We start from the raw sequence: 24,389 nt of genomic DNA, 5'->3' as shown, positions 1-24,389 counted from the left end.
GGTTTTTCCCTTGGCATTTTTAAACAAAATGCATACTTTTAAGAACAAAATATTTTTGTTCTTAAATGACATAAAAGCAGACAACAGATTTTTTTTTTTACTTCAAAATTAGAGAATTAGACTATATCAAAGCATGGACAATGAGGACTTTCCAGAGAGCCAACAAAAGCAAATGAGTAGTTGCTCTTTCTCCAGCTGGCACCATTAATGAAGACAGACGTTTAGAGCTGAATGCAGTTTACATTCAAATACCAGAACTGATAACCAGCACAAATGCAACTTGCAAATGCCAGTGAGAGAAAGCAAAGAGTTAGAGGTGAATTATGGTAGGAAAACCACCTTTGCAACATGCCAGCCCTGTAAATGCCTAGGAAAATCATCTAGTCCTCTTACCTGTGGTCAATCCTCCCCATCTTCTGGTGTGATTTCTGTCTCTTTATGTACCACTACTTTGGTCACTGACATGTCAGGGTGCTGCTCTTTGGCTTCTTTAATTGCCTGAGCCAGCGCCTATCCCAAGGAAACCACAGAAGGGCAAAAACAAAAAGGAGGTGGAACATGCATGATCAATAGCAAGGTGGAGAGAGTCATGAGATATTACACAATTTACAAATGAGGAAAATGATTAAAATATGAAATATACCATCACTGATTTAACTACTAATCCAGTTTAATTTAAGGCATGCCAGTATGAATAGTATCTTTTAAAGCGATGTTTAGAAATGTTCTCTTTGGCAGTCTTCAGCGTAGCCTTTAGCAGCTAACAGATTTTACCTGATCATGATCAATATCTGCATCTCCTGTGATGACTATTCGTTTTTCAATTCTTGTCTCTGAGATGCCTCCTTTCACAGTCTAGATGGGAGGGACAAATGCATGTCAGTAACCTACTTTAAAGAGTGCTGCTACTCATGCAGAGAATGATCAGTGCAGGAACCCAGATGTGACTGGACTGAGCTATCTCAAACAGCACGCGCAGAGGGGACAACCCTGAACTGCAACCAGAGCAGCTCTGAAGTTGGCCTGCTCTAAATGGACTAGATGACCTCCAGAGGTCCCTCCAACACAGGTAATTTTATAATTCTAATCAATCTGCACACGTGTCAGGAGAGATGTCTGTATGTCCAAAGTGTCAGGTATTTATGGTAAATTCATCCCATGAAGAAAAGAATGGACATACAGACAGCTCACATTAAGACCTAGTTAAGTCCAGCTGCTGGCTTCAGAAGGACATACACAGGGTGGCACGGCCTTTGTATAGCTCATCTACTGAAGGGTGATTTTCACTGCAGAAAGATGAAATCCTGTCCTCAGTGAATATTGGTAGGACAGCTGTCACGGCACTAAGAGGGTTTCTGCTTAGGGGGGAACTTTTATTTAGATGCTATCTTGGAACTTGGAAGACCCAACATCACTTGTCTGTGCAGCCATAAGCTTTCTGTCTGGCTGTGGGCAAGTTCCTTAGGGTACCACCCAGCAATGCAACTGTGGCATCTGAGCTGACTGAATGCCCTGTTATGACTACGTGATACAGATTTACTATGTGTTTTCAAGACTGTGCAGGGATAACAGCTCAGGACTCAAAGGCAGTATAGTCATGTCAATGGAGCCTCATGCTCAGGCAAATTATTCCTTCCTGGCTACCATACGATGCCAACGTGGCTACACTGCTTCCAGTTCCAGACAGCATTTGCAGCTAACTCAAGTATTTCTGTACAGCAATGTTTTGTGCTTGTGTAGACATACACTAAGGCTTTATGACTTTCAGGACTCTTGTCAAGTCCTTGGATGACATGTTAATAAAGCCAGTAAACCCAAAGACAGGTGAATGAAGACAGGTACCCAAAATAGACAGGATTTTGTCCAGAGAATATAAGCATGTGTCCGTGTTTTAAAATAAATAATGAAATTGAAGTTAAGAAAACATGCACCCTTGTGAAAAAAACCCTCCCTGTTTTCTGAGGACTCACTTTGGTGATATGTGTTGTGGTTGTAGTGCTGGTAGTTTCAGATGTGATAGTTTGTGCACTCATCAATACACCTGGTTCTGAGTCAGCACCGCAATCCACCTAGGGAACCGAAAGAGAAAACCAGTCACCAAAAACATGCTCCTGAGCACAGGGAGGCAAGAACTGGGCTGGCTGAACTTCCCTATTTCCACAGTTCTTCATAAAGTGAGTATCTAATGGTAGGGAAACTGCTGCTAGGGTGATCATGTATCAGTAGTTGTCTCTGCATCTGGAGACTCCTTTTTGCTTCTGGAAGGACAGATGAGAAGCTGGGGCTTTGACATCTGTAGCTTCATCAGTGTTCTCAAAAGGTCCTACACCAGGACATGAGAGGCACCCTCAGGTCAGCCATACTTATATACATCCTCCTCATGCTAGTATGTAATACTTGAACAGCTTAGAACAGTTTACCCTAAGGCATACACTTAAAGATGGGTGAAGAAACATGGGTTCCTTAAGGCCGTGTTAAATCAGTGGATTTGCACAATTTCTTACCTGAGAAGACTCATATGTAATGGTTTTTGTTTCTGTATGGACTACTGGCACTTCCTTTGTTGAAATTTCAAGGTTGTCCCCACCAGCAGAAACACTACTGAAACTGATAGTCTCAGTCTTCACAACTGGTGACTGCATGAACAAAAAAAAAAGGAATTGGAACATTTAGTAAAGCTTCTGGATTTCTCAGAATAGGTTTTTTTTTTTTCCTTTGGGGAAAAGGAGAGGAAACAACTAAAAAGTGCTCTGCATTTAAAAGAAAGAAAAGAGAAAATTCTCTTCACTATAATGGTACACACAAGTATATAATGCTGGCAACATTTAGCACTATCCTGGATTTCATGAAAACAAACTTCAGAAAAGTTGTAAAGACTACAAGAGGCAATGGGCACAACCTGAAACACAGGAGGTCCCCTCTGAACATCGGGAAACACTTTTTCACTGCAAGGGTGACTTGAGTGCTGGCACAGGTTGCCCAGGGAGGTTGCGGAGTCTCCAGCCTTGGAGACATCCAAAAGCCATCTGGGCACGGCCCTGGGCAACTGGCCCTGGGTGACCCTGCTTGAGCAGGGAGGTTGGACCAGATGACCTCCAGAGGTCCCTTCCAACCTCAGTCGTTCTGGGATTATACATTTTCTTAAAACATCAAGAGAACGAATCCTACTCAGGCTTAGTTTTCCATTCAGCTCTCGGAAAAAAGAGCAAGAACAAGGTTTTTTTCTAACCTCTCTGCAAAATAATTTTTGAAATTCTGCTAATGGGGCTAACATAAGGAACCTGGGTTGTTTAACACACAGTATACTTATTGTGTACTGTATTAATTGTACCAAGCATGGAAAAAAATACATTTTCTGTCTTTGAGGACATGTGAACTTTGCCAATCTTGATGGACTTTCCCAAAGAGAATGCCAACTGAATTCTTGTTATCCACTGCGTAAAAAGCTACCAAATTAGGTTATTTCTCTGTAGCATCAAAAGTGCTTTTAGGGAAAATATGCATGGCATTTTGCCAATACTGGAAACCAGCAACAAGCCTTGCAGGTGCCATGCAAGGAGGGAATAAGAGGAGAAACAAACTGCCTGCTGTAGAGATGCCATCACACAAGCTCGGTGCACTTTGCTTTCCACGAAATGAATTAACTTAGTCCACTACTGCCTGCATTTGCAATTCAGCACAGACACGACCGATTTAATAACGAGTTACCTCAAAATGAGGTTTTCTTTCCAAAGACTCTGAAAGGCGGACCGTTGTACTGTGCTCCTCCGCTTGCTCACTCGAAGCAGCAGCAGCAGCGACTCCTTCCTGTTTGGTTAGGGCTTTCCCAGCCTCCTCCCTTTCTTCCTCCTTCGCCCCCTCAGTCCCAGCGGAGCTCTCCTTCCCTTTCATGCCAGCCGCCACCGCCAAAGCTGCCTCAGCCTGGGCATCCAGCGCAAGTCCGGCCGCTTTAGCAGGATCCCCGCTCGCATGCACACTCACGCCGTGCCTCTCCTCGATAACCACGGTCTCCTGTACAACCTTCTTCACTGTATCCTGATGCGGCTGAACCGCTTGCTTCATTTCACTGGAAGTTATCTCCTGAGATGTCGTTGTGTCTATTCTCTGCAGGGAAGGAGAAAAAACAACCCTCGGCATCAGAAGCAGACAACGCTACTTGCAATAGCTCCTTAGCTTAATGTACTGTGAACATAAATAAAAAAATGGGTATTACATTTTGCCAATTTATTTCTCTCACATTGCACGGATTTTCACTCTCAGGACGTTATCAGAATAGAAGAAATAAAAAACAATGCAAGAATCGCAATTTTTAGAAGTGAAGAGAAATGCCGTAATGTTCTTCTCATTGGTATTTTTGCGTGAGTTTTATAAAGGCAAAATACAGCACCCTGCAAAATGACCAAAATAAAGTGAAATGAGACAAAACGTGTTTTTTCTTTTTTCTTTTTTTTTCTTTTCAATGAAGTTTCTGTTGTGATCTATTGTAACAAAGGAAAAGGCACACCAATACATGCATTAGTTATACAGGTTCCACGTTATGCATAAAAACAGGAAACAAAAGCAAAGCAAAAGTAATTGTTGTGCGGTTATAACACTGATGGAGGGAATCGAACGGCCACCTGAGCCCAGCTATGTGAAGTAGAAGTAACCCCTCCTATGAACTCAGTTGGTTTTCTGGCGGACTCTATTAAACTGAAGATATCTGAACCATCCAAGGTTTTTTCACCGGTGGACTGTTTAGTCTAAACAGACAAAGAAATGTAGAGTCATACACAGAAGAAAGGCAGACCCACATGCATAGACATATTAATTGCCAAAACCGGAGGCAGAGACAGAGGGAAGGGAGAGAAGGTTGCGGGGGTACAGAGAGGTTGGAAACAGGAAAAGAATGGGAAAATAAATCAGAGCAAATTCATAATGGCTGTAGTAAGCAATAGTTACGAAGCATAGTTGTTAGCGTTGGCATTTTGCTGGTTCAAGCAAACCTTTTTTTTCCTTTTATTAACAAGCCACAGCAGCAGTACTATATTTCAGTAACATGGTTCTTTAAATAAACCAGAAAGGTTAAAGCCTTATATAATGTCTGCTTCAGACTGTGGGGCGGATTCAAAATATGAGGGGAAAAAAAATAAGCTGGGTTGGCTGCTGTCAACATAAAGCCAGGCAGCAGGAGAACCAAAAGGTAGGGTGGTGTGAAGGGATTGCCTAAAAGAAGGCATGCTTTAATCTTTAAACTGTGGCGTGAAGTCAAAGCCACTTGTTACCACTACTTTTGACGCAGACGACTCGGTAACATAGTGAGCAGTAGCAAAGGTAAATGGCTGTTCTCTGGAATATCTCCACTCAGACAGGCTCTTGTCTTTCCGGACAAATGGCCCTGCTTTTACAGCTTCACTGCCAAGGTGTTTTTCTGCTTTGCCAAGCTGCAAGCTTCCCAGTGTACCATGTAACTGCATATCCTGGTCCATCTTTAGTGTCTTTTTCAAACTCTCCTCTTCAGGACTTCGTAACTGAGATTCTGCTTCCTTTATGGGTGTCAGAGAGTCGGACAGCTTTCTTTTGGTGCTCTGCACTTCGGATCCCAGCCTGGCTTTCTCATCAGTGACAGGCTTGAGGATTTCATACTCGGCCACTACCGGAATGATTTTCACAGATTCTTGCACTTCCCTTTCCATTTTTTGCAAAGCTTGTACTGCAGGCTGTACTGCTTTCTCACCCTCTTTAGCTTTACTTGTCATGGTTACAATTTTCCCAGATACGGTATCATAGGACTTTCCTAGGGTGAACATTTTCTGCTTATTCTCCTCTTTGGATTGTATTTCACTTTCCAAGTCCTCAAAACTCTGCATTAGAACGGTACTGGATTTTAATATCTCAGGTGGAAAGGCAGTTTTACTGCTCACAGTCACTACTTTGTAAGCCAGATTTTTTTTCGATTCACCATCAACTACCTCAGAGGGTACATTGTCTATAATAACCCAATCCTCAGTGCCCTATATTTGAGATATAAAAGCTAAATTAGAATATCTGAAAGTTTATCTCTACTTCAGGAGCACTAAAGTATGAAGATTTGTAAGAAATCAATGCTGCCTCCTCTGAAAGCATATAATAACTTTTACCATTGTACCTCTTAGAGCAGCTATCAAACAAATCAACAGCATCACCTGAGGCAAAGTGTGATTCCTTTGTAGGTTCCCTCCCCTCAGACACCCACATAATGTGGACACAAAAAGTTACTTTTGCCACACTATTTCTGCAGCAATTTGAAGCAGGGTGGCGTTTCAGTGCATCATTTAAAATGATGACTGGAATCATCCTCAGGTTAAAAACCATATATCGCAATAGTTCATAATGCTACAGTCAAAACCAAATTACAAAAATATGGCAAATAAGCCCATTCAATTGTTCCCCAGTTGTGAAAAACACACTATTGATGAGGTTTTAGAATAGTATGCATCTGTACGTAGCTGTAGCCTGCACTGAACTTCCTTGTTTTCATTAGAATAACATCAATCCCCTGCAGCATTGTTTAAATTGAGTAGCACAACACAGTAAACACCATACTACTATAGATACTGAACTGAACTTAAAGCAGCATCTTTCTTTCCTCTTTATGCAAATATGCTACGTGATTTGCTTTAGCTATGCAATCAGCATCCAGTTATTTGACCTTAAGACCATAACTTCTGTATTTAACTAAGCAAATGTGCTAGTTTAAAATCAAATGAATTAAAAATAACCTCTAGGGATGATGGGACACTTTTCTGGATAATGATTTGATGAGAAGTAACCAACATGCCAGCAGATTCTCCTTCCTGCAGCTTCTTCTCTATCACACTTGGCTAATAGAAAAACCAATAAGAATACAAAGTTCACCATCACTCAGCATAATCTGAATTCACTTGACAGTATAAAGGAAATTAATTCTAATGACTGAAGTGCCCCATTCACCATAATGTTCTCAGTGAGGTTTACGCTGAAAATGCATGCACAATTGCAAACAACATCCACAAATAGCACCGTGCAAGTAGATTTCTAACTAGCAGAGAAATCAGTCTCTATTAGGAAGCTATAAGCTCTGAAGGGCACTCATTCCTCAGCATTTGGCCCCCAGAATACATCTCCCTCTGGAACTTATAAAATAAATAAATAAATACAAGTGGCTTGGAAAGGAAAAAAGATAATAAAATAAGAAACCATTGCCAGCCTATCAGACTGCGTTTCAAGAAAGTATTATTTGTTTTTACCTGCAATTCAAGGAATGTAGTACCTCCCTTCTGCAAAAATATGACTTTTTCTGATTTTTCTCTTTCTTCTTTGGTCTAATGTCAGGGGAATAAATGGTTTTAGTAAATGGAGGGTATATAGTCCACTATACTTTACAATAGCTCATCATATTTCTCACTCTACAAATTATTAATTGCATGGTAAATTAGGAAACAGAATTAAACAGAATAATTTTACAGCAAAGACGTTTCCAATAAGAAGCGAAATAAGTGTTCTCTCTGCGACGAATGCAAAGCAGACACGAGCATACTGTTTGCGCAGCAGGGAAAACAGTAAATTGAATAGCACTGGGTGTGGACGCGCTGTGTGCATTTCATCTTCTATTACTCGTTTAACTGTGTCTGGTGCCAACTTCCATGGCTTTCATCAATAGCCTAGAACAGGTCCCTCCACCTTCACCCTGGACTTAGCTCTTTCCCGAGTTTGCAGCCTTCCCTGCTGAAGCAGGCAGAAGGTGTGCTCTGCAAAGATTTCAGCTCTCCTTTGCTCCTTACAGGTACAAGAGGTCTCCGAGTCTTGTTCCCATGCAGGAAGCTAACCATTGCCATATTATCCTCTGTAGCGTGACACCAAAATCCTCCTCACCTTTAGCCCATCTGTGCCTTCCCAATGCTGTGAGAATGAGAAGACTGTCTCCACAACTTGCCCAACTGGGACGGATTTAAATGTTGCTAAGAATTTCCTACGGTACCGTTCTTAGTGTACCGTTTTCAATACGTATACTCCATGTACTCAAGAAGAAAGGTACACGTTTAAAGATACAAAACTTATAGAAACTTGAGAGAGAAAGGGAGAAACAGCTCATCTCCCCGACTGTAATGAGATGCATAATTTCTTTATTTCTAAACTGCTGGTTTAATCCAATCCAGGTCAGACTAAACACTGTCAAGGTGTTTGTTAATATGAGAGCTTTCATGTTCTGCAGCTATCTGGCCACCATTATGGCAGATATGTAAAACTATATTTTTCATAACTAAAGAAAACCAAAGTATCTCCCCTATTATTGTAAGAAACCAACTGGTGACTAGACAGGCTTAAAGTCAAACTGACCCAACACACACAGGTGCCAAATGCTCAAAGCACACATTCTGAAAAGGTGTATATTCCCTTCTGTTCTTGTTTAATTCTATTAAAGAGATACAGATAACAGCACCGAATAAATTTTTAAAGTGGATATGCTAAGTTAAATGTGTAACTTCTTTGACTAGAAGAAGCTACTACATAACGCAGTTCTATCTGCTCTCTATCCTGACTGCCTCCGCATTTCTTAGCAGACATCAAGGTGCTGATTTTGACCTATGCATGGCTTCAGTTTTTTCCTGAAAAATTCCTCTCTCAGCAGAACATGTGAACTGAAACCATCCCACTCAGCAGGACCAAAAAGGATGGTCAGATGCTATCTACAGCAGGGGCCCCTCAGTGCCACAAGTCACCTCAGAGTTAGGCCCCGATAGCTCAAATCTGCTCACATTCTTCCACAGAAATGCCTTCATTTGGATGAGATTCTGTAGGACAGCTGTAGTTTACGTAGATCCATATAAGATCCAGTAACTGGACATTGCTTTTAAGCAAGTCCTTTTCCTCCAGTAAGAGAAGAGGTACCAGATAAAGGTAACTCTTGACTTTTTCCTTTCCAAATGAGTGGTTAAATTCAGATTTGTTTTCTCAGAGTGAAGCCTACATAACTGTGAAATCCTTTGCTACTGCTTGTGCGTTTGCTTTGCTACTGCTTGTGCGTTTTAATTAAAAATTGTTATTAAATTTCTAAACTAATAAAGACATGAAATGAACTGGGGGGAGGCGGGGTATAAGTTTGCTTCACCTGCACTCCTCTGATTCACGCTCAGCTAGCCAGCCGCTCCCTTTCAACAGTTCTTTACATCTTTAATATGTTAAATGCATCCTGTTTATTACACTTGGAATTCTACTTTTGAGAAAGAAAACCTGTATTTTCAATTACGACCAAACTAACTCGGTCATAGAATCTATTATGATTCCTGAAGAAGGTAGTAGGAGCAACATTAAGACCCCTCAGTAGTCTCTCCAAAAGGTAAGCTTTGGGCACCCAGTCTGCTTTTTAGGTATTTTCATAGAACCTGATGGCCACTCTAACACGTCTGATGTCTGTATCAGCCACCGGTTAGACGGGTATAATACAGGAGAAGAGGAACTGGGGCCTTTTTCTTGGCAACATCCCTTTCTCTACGAGGAGAAGTTGATGTGTTATCTGGGTGCCTCCAGGGATTCCCTTCCCCAGGGAGCTGCAGGTCTGCAATGCCAACCTCTAAGGTGGGAAAGCAGAAGACTCTTTCAAATTATACTTTCCAGCCAATTTTTGCAGAGTTCCTTACAACATTACATCAGTGCTGAGGTGACAGAAGCAAATTTTATGGCCATTTGTTGGTCTGTAATGCTAGAAACAAGAGGTACCCATAAAGATGATTCCTGTGAGACAGAAACCAGATATCCATCCACAACAGAATAAAAAAACCTGTATCTTTGTGCAGATCACACAAGCATATTTGTCTTTGCTCCACCAGATTTAAACCAAGACTCTCTGCTTTTTTTGAGGATCTTACGGCAACGTGAATGTTACATTATTACCTCTACGTCTCATTATCTACCCACAAACTAAATAAAAGGCAGCTTTTTAATTGGCAAGTTTCTTGCAAACACTTCAAGACTGCACAGTGAGCAAGATTTTTTTCTCACAGGCACAGTGCATAAAAATGTACACACTTAGCAATCTGCATTGGGTCTTCAACAAAACGGTATCCAGCAGACTGCAGCAACTACCATTTTCCTTATGGAACTGGCCAAGCAGGTCTAATTATCATCATTATTTCTTCCCCGCCTTCAAAGACTGAGAGAGTTCTGCCCTTTGCTCGGTGTTTTCTTGTGAAGCTTGGTACCCCAACCAGTCACCATTATTTAAATTTTCTCTCCATCACCTTCACGGTTTCTTTCACGCATGGCTGGACTTCCTCAAGCTCACCGAACCTGTAAGGAAGCCTGCACTTCACACCCCCAGAGAGACCCAATTCTGCCATGCAGCTTATAGTGATTTCATACTCTAACTACATATCTAGATATATAAAAAAAAGGGTATCTGCTCTTCCTCGCATGTTTGCCGCTAGAGCCTGGGTGCTGAGAAAAAGGGAGCACCTGCAAGTGGGGAATGGCCTCTAGCTCTGCCCTCTAATCCACTGAGAACTGTTATAAGCAAAAACGAACAGACAAATACGTAATGAAGCCTTTCAGCTCACGCTGACCTCTTCAGGCACTAGTGGTTCAATCATAGGAGCTTCCTCCTGCCTTGCTGCAAGCCGAACGGGAGATGTGGAAAGCCTCTTCTCCCACTCATTAGACACAGCCGTTTCTGTGGAGGTTTCCAAGAAGGTGCGTTTCAGCTCGCTTATATTGGTCTGATGTTTCATCAGATCTTCCTGGGTTTTGTCTAGGTCCTGGACAGTTTTAAAAGAATAGAGCAGTTTGTAATACATCCTAAGCCAACCAGATTTTAGAGCCAAAACACACAACTTGGTTAGTAAAGAGGGAAGTAACATCTCAGGGAGCCGGGGAGCACAGCACTAACACAACACTCTGTGAAAATGTGGCATTTTGAAAGATAACAGCATAGCATATCTCATATAAGTGAGTATAAAATATTCTTAAAGAGCTTATCCATATCACTATAATTTACACCTGATAAAGAGGCTTCAAACAAACATACATATGCGCGTGGACGCACACACATATACGTGCACGCATATATATATTTATAGTACAAGTTAGAGGAGTCATCATAATCTGAGAAAAAAAAAATCTATTTGATTTATTAGCAGGTGGGAATACACAGTTCATGCATCATAGTGCAGATTCACAGTTTACCACTAAAACTAACACACATGTACGTACATGCACTGGTATATACCAATACCAACCTCTAACATAAGATTACTATGTTTGACATACACATTTTCACCCTGTATTCGCTTAATCAGACTATTCTGAAAGAAGTGAAAAAGAAAGGGAAAGGTAAGGGACACATTATTGAAAGGATACAAAATGCTGTTTCTACACATTTCTTCACAGAGAACTGACAATAACATGCTGAGGGAGGTGAACACCTCCAACATTGACACTTGAGCAACATCTGGGCCTTTTGTTTCGGTACCTGTGCCTTTAGATCTCCGTCCTCCTCTTGGTCCGACTGCCAGCATGAGAAAGATTGGAAAACAACACCTTACCCACTCGCATGGCCGAAGGCTTTACAGAAATTGGTGAGAGGAACACGCTAGGTTAAGGTCACGTTTTCTCTACGCTAAGGGCTTAAGGAGGAGTAGACACACTGCTTGACTTTGCACGGTTCTCCTAACTCAGAGCAAGCCTCCTCTTTTCAAACTTGTTAATTGGGAACAAAGGCATATTAAACATTTTCCTTTTATAGGTATCAATGGTGCGCTCCACGTTCATAGACCTCTATTTAGGGAGCAGCAGTTGGACCTTCTCACCGAGAATGCGGCTGGTTTAGGACCGAATGGCAACAGCAAATTCCTTGGAAGTCCATAATCCCAGAGTTTAAACATATGACATCTCCCGGGCCACAGGCAAATCTTTGCATAAACTTGCCACAGGTAAACGACCCGCAATACTTCTACAGGACAAAGCACATTTTATTTGCTTAAAATGCTATTTCCCTAGCCTCAGTCCCTTTCTCTATTTAAAATAATTTCATTTCGTATTTAGCCTGTATATATATTCTTTCAGGATCTATCTACAGTGGTGGTCTTCTGGAATGGCATACACCTCACACTCACTTCAGCTCACATTTTCAAAAGCAATGCAACATGGACTGCCCAAGCAGCCCCGTTTCTGAGGGCTGAATTTTCAGACGGCAAGTACAGCACGCTTTTTGAAAAGTGTAGCCATAAGGAAAACTGAGGTTCACATAATCTTCTCCCCTAAAATAGAGGGAGATTATTGTGCATTTTTGATTAATAAACTGAACGCTTTAAATGTCACAGTTTTGGGATTAAGTTTGACTTTCTGTATGGCTCGAGGCCTGAAGCCACACAGTGCAAGAACCACTTCAAAGCATTTTGTACTCCTGACTCATCTCGACAGACTTTATGTTGTTGCTCCGTTTGGATTCTTTTAATGCTCGTGCCACTATTTGATTGTTAATTTTTCATATAGTCCTAATTAGTCAAATGACCCATGGGAAAATCTTCATCTGTTGATTACTTTATAACTCAGTTCAAATCTACTCTATTTACAGCCGAGTCTGAATTGCCCTGACACGTCATACGGAGACTTTTTCCTTGACGATAATTTTAACAGTCTGAAATATTAATGAGATCCTACTGAAAACCTCCAGTAGTGTTTGTGGTAAGACTCTGTCTTCTACCAGATGTCAGACCAAATTGAGCTCATGTTTGCAGCTGCAACCATATTAATTATGAAGGCAGTATATGCACTTCACTGGAGTCACATAGGGCTGAATTTGCCTGCACAGTCTATACACCATGTTGTGGATATGAGGCTTCTCAGTGCAAAGAAAATCGCAAGTTTTTTACATTCCTCCTCTGAAGACGATACCTGGACTACTGGTGGCAATACGTGAAGATGACACGTGAAATTACGTTAAAGGAAAACCTCAGATATTTATAATCTGGAAGTACTTCTATTCAGAAAATTTGAAAACTGCTTTTTACCGCCTTTCCTCCCCTCTCTCTCTCACAGAGGCTACAGATCATAAGAGCAAACAGGCAAAGTGAACAACCCAGGGCACAATCTGGCCAGCATGACCGTCCCAGGCGGGCAGCATCGGCATGGGTGACGCCGCCACCACCCCGCTACCTGCACAGCACAGGGGCCTCGCAGGTTCCAAAGCAAACACAGAAATAAGAGGAACCCGTGGGGAGCACTGAAAAACTCAACTCGCCGAGCAAAGCTCTCGCACTCGCACGGACGCACATGCACGCACGCGCGGAGAGGGATCCTGAACTGCCGTAGGAGACATGCAGTTTGGCACTCAGGGTCGGGAAGAGATGAGGCAAAACGCTCTCCCCTGCCACAACTGGGTGCCGGCAACTGTACAAACCTCGGTGGCAGTGGTCTCACCATCAGCTGCAGTATCCGTCTGCTCACTGTCAGTCTATTTGGTTAGACCAGTAACCGGGTCCCCAGAGGAAGGCAGGAATAAAGAATAAACCCAGCTCATCAGTACACGCGGCTCACACGGGGAACTGTTAAATTCAACATCCCTGCGAATTGCATTAGCATTGCTTTTCAAATCACGCACAAGTCAAAGAAGCAAAATAAAAGTGCTATATTAGTAAACAGAACAGACTCAGAGGAAGACTCGAGGCGTACTGTACACAGTATATGGCTTTACTGGAACAAATTTATAAGCCAAACAAAACATTACTGGAAAAGTGTTATTTGAATAGCAGATTTTTTTTCTTAAGAAAGCCAGGTGGCTTTAAAAAAAAATGGGGAAAAAAAGGCTAATATTTTCCAAAACAAACTTTTCCTCCCACAATGTTTTTTTTTTTTAAAAAATTATTCATCAAATTCTTGTTCTAGCCAATATAGATTAATGCGGTACTTGACTTTTTATCTGGAGGGGGAAAAGATAATTAACAAAAAAAAAAAAAAAGGCTACTTTAACAGTCACCTGACTTTCAGCCCCTCATTTGTACAGAAGTTGTTCTTGTCTCCACGTTTATACACCATGAGGCTGTCTGCATTACCAAGGAGTTCAAATAACCATACCCCCAGCCCATCTATTCTCTGTCTGTGGAGTAATGGTAAGGCTCAGATCCCACTCGGTTCCAATAAAGAGCAGCTGATATTGTTAATGATAGTAAAAAGAAAGAAAACTGCCATTAAAAGAATCAAAAGTACTTCTCATTCCATTTCAGAATATGGATGAAAGCAGGAGAAAAATAAAGGTACCCCCCAAAAAAACCCCCACACTTACTAGGTACAAGTGGTAAAAATGAAACAAAGCACAGCATTGCACAGACTGATCTATCCCTGCTTTGCCTGAAGCCATGAGGAACATTTTAGTGGTGAACGCAAGTGCTGAGATTTAATAGAGAGTTGAGTGTAGGTTACTACAGGCTGAGAAGAGAGTTCAGACGACTATTTTTGATGTTATGCAAGCTAATGGAAAACTAGTAAGTAAAGAAAGTGCTCCCTATTGCTCCAGATTGGCACATCCAAGTTGTTTGAACATCAGTGAAAGCTCCGCTTTTGATTAGTGATTTTCTGTGATCCTCAGATACTCGAAAGTAACCCAGGCAGGTAATTTAAAGCTAGGACAATACATCTCATCCTCAAATCACATCAGTATGAAACAAGAGAAAAAAGCAACCTACTGGTGGATGGAGTATTAGTCCTAACTTTGAATTTCCTATCTTCTATCATTTTCTGACAACTCCAATGTTTCATAAAACTGCTTTTTGGATACTTTTTCATTGCTTTGTTCTCTATCATTCCTTTCTTTGAATAATCTGTATTGCTTGTATGACAGGCAGAAGAATAAGAGGGCATTTTGGACTATTTGGTAAGTGCATGAATGCAAGCGATACGCAATTTTTCAAGCAATAACCACTCAATAGACAGACCGCTTTTATTTTTAAATGAAACTGTAATGCCAAAATAGTCTACCTAGCTGGTCAAATTGCTTTCACTAAAGTGTTAGAAAATTGTTTCTTTATTAGTGAAGGATCTCACATCTTTATAACATTGTAAGCAATTGTAAAGGTACAGCAATATAAAAAAAATCTATGCATTGTCGCTCCTATTTACCAAAAAAAAAAAAGAGGAATTAATGAATCTAGGCATTTAGTCAATAGAAATATTAGCTGTTAAGGTACAAACACAGAAGCTAATGAAATCTAAGGGGTGAGATTCTGCCTCTGACGGCACGGACTGCCTCCAGATGCACTGTTCAAGGGAGAACAGAGCTCAGAGAGGTATGAGATCGGTTTAGGGCACTGGTTGCAGCCTTCTGCATCACTGTGTGCAATCTTTTGTGAACTGGGGGGGAAAAAAGGTTTCTATTTCTTTTACCATAACAGCAATGAAATCCTAAATAAGGCATAAAATACACTTTATTGCAACATACGTGTCTGCTAATAAGCCAATCAACAGCCATGGAGTCAAAGTCAGCATTACTGAGCTACTTGAAGTAAAGATCTGGGGTTATTGCAGAGCAGGGAATGGCAAATTGAGGCTCAGCAAGGCAGGTTTCCTCTGGAGTGGAGAGTAAGAAAGGTCGAGCTCAACTCCACGACGGGCTGTGGTGCAGCTGCTGGTGGGGCTCGCGGGCGGGCGAGGGATCGAGCGGGAAGGGAAGGCAGCTATCTCCTGAGACGCTGCGGCTGCGCCTCCTCTAACTTGCGATCGTAACTGCTGTGATTTGTTTTGCCAATGTAATGCAGACATGCCCAAGTTTAATACATATTCACTTTCATGCAATATTTTGAACAAGAAATACCCCCTGGATTAGGCACAAGTCTGTGTTGTCTGCCAGGAAGCACTGCCACAGTAATCACCCTCATAAAAGAGCGACACTAAAAAGCCTATTCTTTATGTTTTTATGCTCAATACTTCCTAACTTTACTAACGAAAAGAAGTGCTCATTTCTGAAAGAGGAACAGACCAATGTATTACATAAACACTGCCTCATTATTGCTTCTGGAGTTGGCACTGTATTAATGCTGTTATTGCTATTAGATTAATCCAAGTGCAGAGCTAATGCAAATTGAGACCTAAATGCTATCTCAAAATGAGGACACAAAATTTTGAGGACAGCAACATTTTGGATGCCTTTTATCAGAAATTGCACATTATTATTCAGTTGTTAGGCATTGCAGAGCCAGAAGCATCTAAAGACAATGTTTTTACAAGATAAATTGATGTGACTTTTGGCTTTCCATAAAAAGGAAATGAAATCCTGCACCAAGTCTTACAAAACCAACAGCAGCAGATTACACAAATGTTTAGATTCGCAAGCTGGTTTATTAAAGACAACTACTGCAACAGCATCGACCAGTGGCCAAGATGTCTTTTTACAAATGGCCAACTAGTCTGTGATTATCTGATCTGGGTTTTTTTTTTTTACATACAAAGAAAAAATGTATTTTCACATTTGAAGATGAAGGGGGAAAAGAAAAAATGAGGAAAAAATGAACTCATTATTTTATTCTATCAACAAAGAATAACTAGGCACCAGCAAAAACTGAGATGCCAGTTACTATGTTACTTAAACAAGCAGATTCCTTTCCTTCTTCTGGATATATTGTCATATCCACAGTTCCCAGAACCACTGTGGACTCCTCCTGCAGTTGTTTTATCTGCCTGTGATAACCCTGGTGGCTTGAGGCATCAGTTTTGGCAGTGCTAATACAACACTGCAAATGGCAAGACAGCGCACATGGCATGCTCCCCGAACAGCTGCAGAACAGCTGCCCCAATCTGACCTCTCACCAGTACGTTGGATTTAAGCACGGGAAAACAATTTAATCTGCAGCAGATCAAGGCTGAAAATCCAGATCCAGGTTTTGCTGGACCAGAAAGCTTTTTCTGGGGTCGGACTACACTTGGTGGCCTCTTGCAAAAAGCTGAGTCCACCTGAATTTCAAACACCCTGAAGTTGGTGAGAGTGCCCATTATTATTGGCCAGCTATTTATAGAAACATAATGTATATCCATACACATATATTATATGCATGCATATATAATTATGCAGGAAATTGTACTTAATTCCCACTATTTAGATAACTATTCTAACCCTAGTATAAACTGATAGGGGGAAGAAAAGGTCTCGGTGGGTTCAGATACAATACTTCAGAGCTGATCAGTGGCAATTTGTTCAGTGCAAGTCACTTTGCATCGGCTGACACAGTTCAAACCAAGCCACTTCCACACAGTGTTGTGCCTAACCCTGGGCCCCAAGCTGCACTCCCAACACGAGAAAAAAAGTAAAAAAGAAGAAAAAATCCCCAACCCCCAAACCAAAAAAAAAAAAAAAAAAAACCAAACCCAACAAACCCAAAACACCCCTTCTAACATATCAGCACAGACAGAAATGAGGCTCTGAAAGTAGGCCCACTATTGCGGCAATCTAACACTGGTTAGGACTGAAGCACTGAACACGAAAAAGAGTGTGTTCGATGCCGAGGTACACACCTCTTCCTCTGAACTGTCACTCAGGTCATTGGCAAGTGAGGCACTCAAGGAGGCCGCCTTGGGCTCCAGGTAGCAGAGGCACATAGCCAGAGGAAAGGAGAGAGTGAGGGCGTATGGCACTGAGAAAGAGGCAGAGAGCAGAAAGAAAAAAATGAAGAGGAAGCAAGGCACCAGGGAGGGGGAGCGGATGGGAAGGTAGTGCTGCACGCTGGCAGGCAGGAGGTTGGTTTCAGAGAGGTTAGGGAGTGACAGGTAGCCATCGTCATCCAGGAGGGAAGGAAATGACTCTGGAAGTTGCAAGGAGAAGGAAAACAGCGTTCCGCCTTTGCCAGCTTTTTGCTTATAGCCGAAAGCCACGTCTTGCTCGGCGGAGAAAACTCGCCCCTTTCTGTCCGAGTCCGGCTCCGACTCGCCGTGCTTTGGAACGCTCTCTTTGGGCACCTCACAACCTAACGGCTTTGTCTGAGCGCTCTCCTTGCATCTCCGGCGAAGCTTTGCTGAAGATGCATGGGGGCCAGGCTGCGAGGATGGCGAGGGGTGGCAGGGGTCAGTGCCAAGCAAAGATGGCTGGTGACAGAGAAAGAGCAGCAAACAAGGCGCAAAAGCAAAAGGACAAAAAGAAAACTGTCATTAGTTAATTTTCTTCCGTGATGATATATAATACCTATAGATATATATATATATATAAAAAATCATAAACAGTATTTTAACACCACAGCTTTCCACTGAGTTAAATGGTGCATGTTCCCGTGCCACACACCACAGGTATTAGTGAATCAGGGTTACAGCTTACAAAAGGCAACTTCTTGATTCAGCATTTGTCTAGTCATCTGCAGCACAGGATTTACATAAAAACCTTCACGGCCATATGTGGAGTTTCAGGTGCTGCCAATTGCCACTTACGGTAAGACTGGCTTCAGATCATAAGGAGCTTTCAAACATGAAGTACATGGAGAGCAACAAAGAAATGAGGGAATGTATTTCTAATACCAACACTGCTTGTGACAGCATTCCTGCAGTCAGGAGGAGACCCAGTGGGGGCCAGATGCTTCCCATCTATGCCTTGGACAACCTCAGCAGCAATAATTAAAACTCTAAAGATTTTAAAACTCTATGTGCCCAAATTCCCACATTACAATATTTTTTTAAAAAAATGCTCGATCCTAAACCTAAATAAAACACATTCTGGTTTGCGGGGGTATAAATCCATACATTAGCTGTTACCAATGGAAAAACCCCTGTACTAGCTGGATACCCACCCCAGCAGCCAGCTCCTCAGCGCGGCTCCCACCACCGCCCAGGCTGGCCTCCGCCGGGCGTCCCCACGGCCCTGTCCTCACCTCTGCCTGCTGTGAGCTGGAGCAGGCAGCATCAGGGGGCTGTCCCCCTCCTGGCCATGCGCCCTGCTGCACCCCACTACGCTGCGCCCCACTGCTTCAGCAGCATGTTGAAAGAAGGGAGCAGAGGGTTTTGGCTAGGCAGACCCCCTGCTCTCTTGCTGGGGATCTGAAGGGGGGCTGACCGAAGAGAGGTCCGTGCCCCACACAGCCACATCTTCTCATAGTCAAAAAGTGACTCTTTACCCAGAGCGAAGAGGTAAAAACGCACCCAATGATTTTGCTACAATTTTTACCACAATGCAAAGAATATTGGCTACCAGCAAGCAGGATTTGCTTTGATATGCTGCTTGTAGGGCATTCAACCAGTCCTTAAGGACAAAAAATTGGAGGGAGGTGATTCAGCAGGAGGGGTGACCGTCACCTAAGATGCTCCCTGTGGGCAGCCACAACCGCTCTGTAGGACAGCAACAGCCATCACCACCAAAATACCCTGGTACAACAGACCTGCCACAATGCTGACACATCAGAGATGTTTTGGCCAAAATCAACTAGGCGCACTTAGCTAAAGCGGCACGCTGGCTCCATGACCAAACCCTAAGTGCTCCATCCACCATGCATCTCCCTGAGGGGCTATAAAAGGCATTTCACTCCCACTGCCACTCCCAGCTCCCCAGAGCGGAATGACTTCAAAGCCAAACCAGCATTTGCCTGTACAAGCTGGCGTCAAATCTGAGCCAACAAGCAGGATTTACACACAGGTTGCACCAATGCTAGCTACTAAGCCTAATCTTTACCAGGTATATTAACAGTAGGAATGTGATTTAAGCCAAATATTTACACAGAAGAGCTCCTTCCCCTCCCCTTAATATTTTGCTTCTCTCTCTTCTCTAGCCAGAACAGTTAAAAAAACCGCTCTATCAGGTCAGGCAATTTGTATTCCTGAATTAAACAATCACAATCAAGCCTAACTTCAAAGTGCTTATGAATGTCTTCTTTATGGGCTTAATGCAGTAAACTCAAGTCAAACTTTAATGCCGACGGACTCACAGGACTTTACGTGAGCTAAATACACAGAACTTCTCTTTATATTGTAAAGGCAAAATTGCTAAAGTAAATTTATTCTTTGCAAATACAGACTGTTCACTTACTGACATCTTTGCAGTGTTAATATTTAAAATAACTTCTGGTACTTAAATACATATAGATAAAACAAAGGAAAAATGTCTTAGTGGAGAAGTTGAAAACCTACCTATAAAATTTATATACCCTTAAACAGGAATTTGATTTCAAATTTGTCCTGTGTTTCTTGAGACCCTATTTTCTTTTTAATGAATGATGAAGGTGTTAGCAGGTCCAGTGGAAAACAGGACAGATCTCTGTAGGCATACAGAACTTGAAGCTCTATTAGCGGATGGTTTAAATAGAACCCACCTCTTGCAGGGCGCGGGGGCTAAAAATCATTAATTTGTGCATGTTTAAGTACCACCAAGATATCCTCCTAAAAATATCTTTGACTATTTCTAGCCATATATAAGGAACATATGATCTTCAAAATGCAGCTGATCTCTCCATTGACCTAAATTAGCAAACACTCAGAACAGAATTAGTTTCTATTGGATGTTTTCTGCATATTTGATTTTCATCAATATTTCTCCATGCAGAAACTAATGGAGTTTCAAGAAGACCCCAGTTAAATTTTACAGAGATTATTTTTTCAATGCTACAATTACAGTCCACACTTCCAAAAGAAAATATTTTCTCATCTGCAATTTTCAGTATTTCAATTTGTTTCTGATTTTTGGTACTTTAATTGCAGCTCTTTTTGAGGACTTGATCCTATAGCTATGTAGCTCATCGTGGCCTTATATGATAAGGCTAGTTCAGGTTCTATGATTTGCACGCATGGCAGTTTTGTTGGTGTAAAGGTACATGTCAAGGTTTTTCCTCATAAATGAAGAGGGTAAATCTTACTTGTTTAGCAAGTGCATTCCATAGTACAGTTTTTGAATGGTATCCTAGATTCAGTATTTCAAATTCTCTTTTATTCTCCTCAATGTAAAAGAAACAGAGGACATTTTACACCTGATCTTTTGTGATTCTACCTTATTTCTCTTCACTGTCAAGCTCTGAAATTCAGTATCTTCTCTGTCCCCGTGTTTGATTTACCCCATCTTAATAACTCAGTAGATATAATGCACAGCCGTGTGTGTACATGTATGCAGTGGTAGTGGGATTGGAGATGGTGAGGGATGAATCAAATCTAACAACTGAGCAGAGAATCATCAACAAAAACAGTTTTCTTCAATGCAAAACTTCAAATGAGGGAAGCAAATGCCTTTGTAAGCCAGAAAAAAAAAGCTTAAAATAGTATATTAATACCCAAAAGTTAACAGAGAAAAATGCTCATTGAAATGCATGCAAGGAAACAGAGTGTTATGAGAAGTAAATGAGAAAAATACAATAGTTTAAAGCACAGAGCTACATAGAAGAACACAGAACTATTTCGTTGCCTTGTCAAAAAAAAAAAAAAAAAAATGTCCATACTAAAGTCAAAATACGACTGAAGACCAGAGGAGCAAAACGTGCACTGGTAGGCTACTTTTGGGTATTTCCTAAGGAGCTCTTGAATGCTATGTAAAAAACACTGTGCTGACTGTTAAACAAATTTCAAAAACCAGTCCGAGGCAGGAATTGACTTTTACAACATCATATGAAATGCGAAAGGACTGTAAAAATATTGATTCAAGACACGTATATACACGCACATACAACCACGTATATTCTAGTTTCCTTTCACGGAACTAGGTATCTCCTCCCTGCCTAACAATTGTGCGTGTCTCCGAGCACTCTCCAGGCAGGTCAGTTTAATACAAAACCTTCCAAACTCTACCTTGGTGTCATGGCGTATTGCCGAGACCGGGGTGACTTCCTCTGCTCTTTTCTTTTTGCCCTCTTCATCATCTTTCTCTTCTTCTGCCTTTTTCTCTGGAGTCACAGTGGTTATCAAGTTGGTCTGAGAGATGCCCTTTGTTGTGGCGTACTGGCCAGTACCAACCTCTGCAGCAGACACAGAATCCTTCATGTACATTTCATGGTTTTCATTCACTGATGCTAAAAGCAAATATTTAAAGAGGGAAAGTCTGAAATAGCTTTTGCTGAGAAGCTGCATAAAATTAAAAAGCCGGGTTAGTAAAACATTTGAGATATTGCTGAAAACACAACTATGTCATGTTTCAGGAAACCAGAAGCATGTGCATACATTTAAATAAACTGTTTACTTGAAATAAAGCTTGTAGCTTTTATATGCATAAACATACATTATGGATGTGTATACACACATTATTGTAGCTAATGTGTGCATTACACAGTTGTTAAATGTTAGCAAGCCGTTAAAAGTGCTACTGTAGTAAAATATCAGAAAAAAAATCAATGCGTTGCCACTGTTATTAGGCAGGAAACATAAGAACCAGCTATGACATCAGCCATGGGGGTGGAAGAGATTTTTTTTTTTGGAAATCTGTCAGAATATAACAATGCAGATCAAATGCACGGTAAGTAACGTTCTGCATTACAGGAAATGACAATATTGATATAACACAGGCATATTACCTGAGAATCAAGAAATGGGATCTTTGTATTATCAAGTACTAAAGTCTGCCAGTTAAGTGAGCTCATTATCCTAAAAAATTCCGGGAACTGATGGCATTCAATTCAGCGGACCAAACCAGAATATTTTAGGATGTAAACATTCAATAATTCAGCAAACTTAAATATATATAAATGATTTTGAAATAAACGGTAAACTTACAGATAGAATGTAATCAAAACATTAATATTATATCCAGACCTGGCTCTTGACTATTGTGTAACTAATTTCTATGTCAATAGGGATATCCAAATTTATAAAGTTACTTGCATCTGTAACAAATGACAGGGCTGGGATCACAGCGTAATCATGATGCAGAATGTTACAGCCACATTACTACACAGTAACAACATCAGTGAAGAAATCATAAGCATTGATTAAAAAACCTCTTTTCCCCACTTGCGCTTAACGCAAATTAACATCATAAAAACCTTGCGGAGTCTAACAAATGCTGGGGAAAAGTGTTTCAGTATCTTGTCTCGGGAATGAGCTTAGGAGGCAGGCAAAAGCAAAGGGAGTAGAGGGAGACATCTTGTTTAGATGTTACAAACAAAATAACGCAGAAGGATAATTTCTGCTTTGAGACACATGCACAGCAATCAGGTCACCAGTTGCTTGGTATGAGCAAGAAGCACATCAGAATTAGAAGATTCCAAAACAATTAATGACAAGCAGAACCTTCAGGGGGAGAAAAGAAGGCTTGTCACTAGTACTTTTAAATCAAAGCTTCTCCCCCTCCCCACTATCAGCTATATTCTCTGCAATTCATTTGTGATATTCTGCAGGAGAATTCACCTTTTTTTAAAAATGGTAGCAATTCTGAATTTAGTCTGTCCTGGTTTTTTAGAGGGATGGGCCATAGACGAAGGGAATGATATCTGTGTGTATATCAAGATAGGGAAAGGGGTGGTGATTAATTGGAACACATTGGAAAGGGGAGGGCCTGTGCATGACGTAGATGGTATAGAATAAGGGGTGGATACTGTCCTGGTTTTGGCTGGGATAGAGTTAATTTTCTTCCTAGCAGCAGGCATAGTGCTGTGTTTTGGATTTAGTAGGAGAAGAATGTTGATAACAGGCTGATGTTTGTAGTTGTTGCTGAGTACTGCTTATGCTAGTCAAGGACTTTTTCAGCTTCCCATGCTCTGCCAGGCGCACAAGAAACTGGGAGGGGGCACAGCCAGAATAGTTGATCCAAACTGGCCAAAGGGCTATTCCATACCATATGACGTCATGCTCAGTATATAAACTGGGGGGGGTTGGCCGGGGAGCAGCGATCGCTGCTCGGGAACTGTCTGGGTATCGGTCGGCGGGTGGTGAGCAATTGCATTGTGCATCACTTGCTTTGTGTATCATTATTATTATTATCATTATTATACTGTTACTATTAGCATTACTATTTTACTTTATTTCAATTATTAAACTGTTCTTATCTCAGCCCAGGAGTGTTTCTCACTCTTACTCCTCCAATTCTCTCCCCCATCCCATCGGGGTAGGGGGAGTGAGCGAGCGGCTGCGTGGTGCTTAGTTGCTGGCTGGGGCTAAACCACGACAAGTCTCAGTCTTGTTTTCTACAAAAATAAACTATAACCTCTTTTTACTCAACAGCTGACAACAGTAACAGCTGATGAATTAGCTGAGACTGAATCACATGCTGGTTTAACCTAAGAGAGCAGCAGAACCATGACCTCCATGAACCACGGAGAAAGAGAGGAGTAGGAAGAACATACTATAAACCTGCGTATGTTACTCTCCATCTCACACCTTCAAAAGCAATGTATGGAAAAAGCCTGTTAGTGCTCATCCGACTAGGATGCAAGGTAATCGGAAGCAAGTGTTATTACTTAATCAAGGGAAATAATTCATTTATGAATTGTAACATACACTTAAATGAAAAACCCACATAGGAA

General features: G+C 41.4%; 1 protein-coding gene across 15 annotated transcripts in view; it reads right to left on the bottom strand.

Moving 5' to 3' along the window:
* Positions 1-399: 399 nt before the first annotated feature.
* The window catches only part of EPB41L3 (erythrocyte membrane protein band 4.1 like 3), a 64,601-nt gene continuing 40,611 nt past the window's right edge, over positions 400-24,389 (bottom strand). For 2 of the 15 annotated variants that reach the window (XM_075705419.1, XM_075705418.1), the window contains 10 exons: positions 21,724-21,944; positions 13,394-13,447; positions 11,465-11,500; positions 10,560-10,751; positions 4,620-4,742; positions 3,709-4,104; positions 2,505-2,636; positions 1,971-2,069; positions 775-855; positions 400-510 (listed from right to left, as the gene is read on the bottom strand). In XM_075705419.1, the coding sequence (XP_075561534.1) occupies positions 400-510; positions 775-855; positions 1,971-2,069; positions 2,505-2,636; positions 3,709-4,104; positions 4,620-4,742; positions 10,560-10,751; positions 11,465-11,500; positions 13,394-13,447; positions 21,724-21,944 (1,445 nt within the window). Of the gene's footprint in view, positions 511-774; positions 856-1,970; positions 2,070-2,504; positions 2,637-3,708; positions 4,105-4,619; positions 4,743-10,559; positions 10,752-11,464; positions 11,501-13,393; positions 13,448-17,493; positions 18,061-21,723; positions 21,945-24,389 lie in introns of all 15 variants that reach the window. The other 13 variants (XM_075705422.1, XM_075705421.1, XM_075705427.1 and 10 more) reach the window with 11 other exon arrangements.

This window comes from Pelecanus crispus, chromosome 2, assembly GCF_030463565.1.
Source record: "Pelecanus crispus isolate bPelCri1 chromosome 2, bPelCri1.pri, whole genome shotgun sequence".
Classification (NCBI taxonomy): Eukaryota; Metazoa; Chordata; class Aves; order Pelecaniformes; family Pelecanidae; genus Pelecanus; species Pelecanus crispus.
This window is presented reverse-complemented; position numbering and strand designations above follow the sequence as displayed.